A 6,465-nucleotide genomic window follows, 5' to 3' on the forward strand; every position below is an offset into this window, starting at 1 on the left:
TGGGTGCTTTATGCCCTCTCTGAGTCCATTGACATAGCACCTAACAAACGAAGCTTCAGATAGTTCAGGATTTTCATCCTGGACATCAGCCATCAGTCCTTCAATTTTTAGGTCAATAGCCATGGGAGGAAAACCTTTTTGTCAGCTCAGAACAGAATTCAGTCCATGACAACAGTTTCTCTAACAGTCCTGACCTTCTTAAACACACGCCAGCCTCTCCTGCAATATAAAGTTGAGCTAGAGACAGCTTATATTCTTCAGGTGCAGCAGCCATCTGCAAATATTTGTCACATTGTCGAATCCATCCCACTGGATCCGTCCCCTCAAACCTGGGAAAATCCACCTTAGGCCCTTTTGTGATGGGTTTCATGAACCGGGCTTTCAATTCCTGTTCATATGTTTTCAAATATCTCTGTGTTGATTGAACTGGCTACATGCTGGAGTATAAGCTTGTGCTGGGACTGGTTCTGGGGAGTGTGTTCATTTCCACTTTCTGGTGCCTGCTGTGTACGCATGCCAGGAGGTACATATGGTCTGGTGATCCTGATAGGTGGTAAATTATCACACTGCCTGTTGTATGCCTTCTCCATTTCCAGTTGTTTTCAAAGAAGATCAGTTCTAGCATTTTGATGTTCTACTTGAGCCTGCTGTAGTATAGGTGACTTGATGTGCTCTGTTTCACCTACTACTGGTTGTTCTTCAGGTGCATCACGAGAACATTGGGGTTGCATAGATTTAAGCACTGTACTCATAGCGGCGGGGCGCCATCGATTTTGTAGGGGATTTGTATGTGTATTGTTCTAACATAATGGCAGAAATGGGGAATCAAATCATCAACACAACCTGGCTTACATAGGGAGGGTTTAACCTTCAGATAAGTGGTGGTAAACATGATTTTCTTTTTGACGGGTGCGGTAAACAGGATTAACAACAACTGGATGGTAAACGGTAAAAAGGAGGATATCGGCCGCCGAGCGACTGTAACTCGGGCAAGGAGCGATGGCAGTCGTCTGAAGATATGTGACACTTGGTCAGTTACACACGGTCGAGGTCGTAGGCAGGTGTGTCATGTGACTGGTCAGGAACGCCGCCTCATGTGTCATGCTGATCTGCACCAGGCTCTCCTGGATGGCGCGCATGGTCGCCTCCGTCGTCGTCACAGCCGCCCCATCACCTCCTACCAAATCAAGCAGGGGAAATAAAAATGGTGGGTGTAACAACCCGTTGCCACAACAATCGCCAGACGTGATTAGAGAAGGATAGAGGGTCGTGATTAGAGAAATAGGGGATCAAGAGGGGGAATAAAAATGGCGGGTGTAACAACCCGTTGCCACAACGATGGCCAGACGTGTGTAGTCGTAGAGAAGGATAAGAGAAATAGGGGATCGAGACGAAAGGTAGAGGGCAGGAGCAGGACCGAGGAAGAAGATGGCTTCAGTTTTCGTTTCTGTGCGAGGCACTAGCAAAACGGGCCCGTGATGAGCGAGGACGAGTTTCGGGAATCCTGGCCCATATCAAAGTACCTTCCGTTTCCGTGAGAGGTCAGTAATCCTACTTTACCCTTCCGCCGGCGCCAACGCAATTTGCTCCCGCGCCGTGTTCGATTCGAATCGGGAATCCATACTCGCTCTCGCGAGATCCAAACCCATATTTCTCGACCCTAGGTCTCGTCGAACCATTGCTCAATCGGGTGATGTCGATGCAGCGGGAAAGTCGTCGCCTGCAAATCCAACCCCATGGTAAGTCACGTTGTTTTCATCTGTACCCCAGTTTTTTCTGAACAAGATCATGTAAGGTAATCAGATTCTTTTAGGTTGGTTTAATCTAGTGTCTTTTTTTCAATAAATAGAAGAAACTGTTTGGGTAAGCTAGGTTTCTATGGTAGTGTAAAAGGATTTTGTTTTGCTATAACATCAGTGTAGCCACTCAAATACACAGTAAACATACACTGGATTTGAGAGGCCCCATGTGTTTTCCTCCATGCTAAAGTTAGCAGGTGGATGCCGATCCTTGGCAACACAACAGAGGGGAAACCGAGTCAGACTCTCTATGCACCCTCTGAATTATGTGTTCCCCTGTCTTGTTTTGTTTGTTTGAGCACCGTCGACGATGTACGGGGTACTTGGGTGGTATCACAATGTTTTACACCAATGTATGTATATGGTCATTCAAAAGTTTTTTTCTTCAATTGAAACTTGGGTGTCTAGCTCGAAAAGCGTTATTTCTGTTGACTAAAGTTGGACGAGAAGAACTATTTCTCTGTCAGCATGTGCATATACATGCTTCACTTTTTCTTTTCTTGTAACTTTCCACCTGATCATGCATTATGTATTGCAGATGGACCAGCTGATTCAACGCTTCACAGAAAGGACTCAACCTGCACACAAGACCATTGTTCCCAAGGTGGTGAACCGCAATGCCCTGGGCCACATCTTCCAGAGGTACGCCATGAAACGGTGATGATGGGCTATGAATGCTCTAATCCTACTGCATTAGTAGCTTTGTTTGTTTTCTTTGAACTGCCTGCAGAAAAATGCCTGTCATGAGTGTTAGAACTTAATCTTCACGAGAGGCCCCGTCCTTTCCTTGATACATTTTTTTAATTCAGATGACTAGCCATTTTTGTGCCCATGTTTGCTACAGTATATAAATATCCAGAGTGTACATACCTACTAATAATCTGACTTATGATGTTATTTTATACAACTCCTTCCCGTTAAAAGCTCAATATTTTGACCGCATTATTTTTACTAGTCTGATTGACATTGGGCTCTTAAACCAGTAAATAATCTTGATCCACATTAGTTCGAGCAACCCTTCTGATATAAGGGCAGCTGCTCATTTCCTGCAGTGAAATGATATTTTTTTGGTACAGAAAATTTCTTCTGCGATGACACAGTTATCTCCATCCTTATTTGTTTTGCACTTCTATATCTATATAACAGAGATTGATGGTAAGACTGTTCCAGTTAACATGATCGCATCTGGATTATGAGCGAGTTTAGGACCATGTAAAGTGTACGCCTTCATAGTACCAGAACTGGGAAGTGGTCAATTTGGACGGATTTTTTTGGATACGTCGCTATTGTTGGAAGTGCTAGACTGCTAAGGCTACTGCACGCAACCTTTTATCGCGGTGTTAGTGGATGGTGCTCTGTATAAGTAGTCATTTAATTTGCCATCATGACGAAATTAGGTTGTGTCAATGAAGTTGCCTCGCCATACGACATAAATGTGCGTACATGTGAGTTCGACGAAATGCAATGGTTTCACTCGTAGTAACTAGCCGATACTAAGACTATCTTTCAGAACCAGTAATAAGACATTTAGGAAAGTAACCACCCTTTACTCAGCGGTCAGCACAATTGCATAGTGTGCCTCTGTATCGCGTTGCAATTATGTGCAAGCACTTGGGCTAAAATGTTACTCTGTGGTTTTTTTCATTCTTTTGTCCATTTGAAATAATTATTCGTGGCCATGTTCAGCTTTTCTCACATGTTTGTGCATGCAGGATATCTGGTGTCATATATTCTCCCTACTGCCAATGCAAGATGCTGCTCGAGCTGCCTGCGTGTCTCATGCATTTAAACGTTCTTGGAGATGCTATCCAAACCTTGCTTTCAACGCGAAAGCACTGGGCATGGATGAAAGATCATGTGGAGAGGATGAAATAGTAAGCAATTTCACCAGCAGAGTTGACAACATTTTGAAAAATCACTCATGCATTGCCATCAAAACACTCGAGATTGTTTTCCGTTATTATGATGACAAGGTATGTAACCTTGATGGCTGGCTTCAGACTGCTATTACACCAGGGATTGAAGAACTCACTGTTCAGCTATCTACAAAGTCACGAAAGCATTATAACTTTCTGTGGTCACTTTTGGCTAATGAGAATGGAAAATTGATTCAGTATCTAAAGCTTTCTTGTTGTGCTTTCTCTCCCACTGTCGGGCTGTGCTTGAAAAGTTTGTCAAGACTTGAGCTATTTGATGTTAATATTACGAGGGATCAGATGGGGTCCCTTCTTCACAATTTTTTTGCTTTGCAACGGATGCAACTCAAGAATTGCAATAACATAACTTGCTTAAAGATACCATTTAATCTGCAACAGCTCAAATACCTGGAAGTGTTTCACTGCAGCAGCCTGCAGGTTATAGAGATAGAAGCTCCAATCTTATCTAATTTTGGATTTATGGGTCTCCGCCAAGTACAACTATCACTTGGAGTAGCATTGCAATTCAAGAAGTTTGACATGTCCTTCCCCGGTGTTGTCAGTTATGCATGCACTAATCTTTTGTCCAACTTGCAATATGTTGAAGCTCTTTCTCTATGTTCACGTCGTGAGGTATACACTAAATCCTTTGGTATCTTTACACTTTTGATTTGCATAGTATGATTGATTTGAGATATTTTTGTGTAGATAATTGATACACCAGTGTTACCTAGCAAATTCTTACATCTCAAGCACTTGAGTGTTGATCTTAATGCAATGACATTTTCCCCGACCTACGACTATTGTTCTCTAATATCCCTTTTTGATGCTTCTCCTTCCTTGAAGACCCTTGTCCTGAATGTAAGTCACTCTCCATCTTGCAAGGATATTTAGTGTAGCGACCAGACCTTAAATGGTCCAATCTCTGTGCTCCGGTGTCATCCCTGGATCAGTAATGCTGACATCACACAGTATTTGAAGGATTTATAACAGAGTAGCAATCACACACTTCTTACATCGAGTGTCTCAAAAGAGAACAATAAATGTGGCTTAAGGCCATCTAATAACGATAACAGCGAAAGGCTTGGAAGATAAGTGAGTCCATCAACTCCAACGGCATCACTGAGTATAGAACCACGACCTAAAAACTCCTTAATCGTCGTCTAAAAAGTCTGCAACATAAACGTTGCAGTCCGAAACGGGTCAGCACATGGAATATGCTGGGAAAGTAACACATAGAGAGTAATGGAATGAAACAGCTATTCTATATGCATGTTTGGCTGGTGGAAAGCTCTATGGTTACAGTTTTTTTTGCGCAAAGCCAAATTTTCCCTACTACAAAGGAATAAATTTTATTTAACTATCATGGTAGTTGTTAAACATTGAGAATGGTTGACAGCATTCTCAATCCCAATTAAGAATCATCATTAAACAAAACCCAGCAAAATTAATTTTAGAGTAACATGTTGAGATGCACATGATAATCCAGGTACTAGATACTCAAGATGTCCATAACTGGGGACACGGCTAATCATGATTAGTTTATACACTTTGCAGAGGTTTGCGCACTTTTTCCCACAAGACTCGATCGCCTCCGTTTGGTTTCTAGCACTACATGGTGTTTGAGAAGACGGATGACCGAGACATAGTCTTTCAGAAGCGCTAGCACCTTACGATCGGGTAGACCGTTACACCTACTTTCCCCTACATCTGCTAGTCTACCATTGTAAGAGTTCGCACAACTTAATCAACTATGCTAGAGCTCATAATAGCTTGTGGCTGCACACAGAAGTTTCTAGCATGAATAATCTCATGATCCCTTTGAGCCTGTGTGGCGGTCCATAAAGAAAACAGGCAATCCTGAAATACCCAGGTACCTCAATTCACCCAGATGTGTGTTTAAGTTGCCACCTAAGTAAACCATTAATTAACAATCTCACATCTATCATGGATTTCACTCACCCAATCCACGTCTACTAGCATAACATGGCATAATAAGCAAACGTAGAAGTAACTCCTAAAGGTTTGAAAATAACAGGTAATAGGTACTACCTCAACTACTTCCCAATCCGCAATTTAATTAGATCCTAATCATGCAATGTGTGAGGATTGATCTAATATAATAAAACTGGGTAGAGGGAAAACATGATCCAAGTGTTACTTGCCTTGCTGATGATCCGGGAAACCTAGCGATTCGAAGTAGCAAGCGGCGCACTCCGGGTACTCTATCGTAAACAAACAAGCATACAATAAGTACTCAATTAATGCACAGGTAAAACTTAAATAAGAGATCTAACCAGAAAGTTCAACTTAAGAACTCCGGTTGGCAAAAGAAATCAAATTGAACGAAGCAACGAAAGACAAACGGCAAAAGAAACAAGCTTCGTTTACTATTTTGGATCTAAGGCAATTTTTACAGTGGCAAAAACTTATTTGAGTTGCTTAAACGGAAAGAGGGTTTCGAGACGAAACTCCAGGCGCTTGAATCGCCTGATTCCGATAAACGAGCGAAGAGTTAGACTAAAACGAAAATCGGATCAGAAATCGCGATGAGAAAAAAATCGCGGATTTAATCCGAGAAAAAGAAAAACGACGAACGTTCGTTAAAACGAACGAACGGACGAACGCTCACTATTTAAATAAACCGGAAAACCCGATCTATTTTAAAAAACGAAACTAAAAAAACGAACAAAACCGTCGGAAAAACCAAACATTTTTTTTTCGAGAAAAACCGGAGGCGAAAAATATCT

The 6,465-nt window shown here is 42.0% G+C and overlaps 1 protein-coding gene across 1 annotated transcript in view; it reads left to right on the forward strand.

The window, feature by feature from the left end:
* The first annotated feature begins 1,308 nt into the window (after positions 1–1,308).
* The window catches only part of LOC119299713, a 6,395-nt gene continuing 1,238 nt past the window's right edge, over positions 1,309–6,465 (forward strand). The window contains exons 1-4 of the mRNA XM_037576873.1: positions 1,309–1,739; positions 2,338–2,441; positions 3,512–4,348; positions 4,424–4,576. Of these exons, the coding sequence (XP_037432770.1) occupies positions 1,694–1,739; positions 2,338–2,441; positions 3,512–4,348; positions 4,424–4,576 (1,140 nt within the window). The 5' untranslated portion in view covers positions 1,309–1,693. The remainder of the gene's footprint in view (positions 1,740–2,337; positions 2,442–3,511; positions 4,349–4,423; positions 4,577–6,465) is intronic.

This window comes from Triticum dicoccoides, chromosome 5A (assembly GCF_002162155.2).
Source record: "Triticum dicoccoides isolate Atlit2015 ecotype Zavitan chromosome 5A, WEW_v2.0, whole genome shotgun sequence".
Taxonomy (NCBI): domain Eukaryota; kingdom Viridiplantae; phylum Streptophyta; class Magnoliopsida; order Poales; family Poaceae; genus Triticum; species Triticum dicoccoides.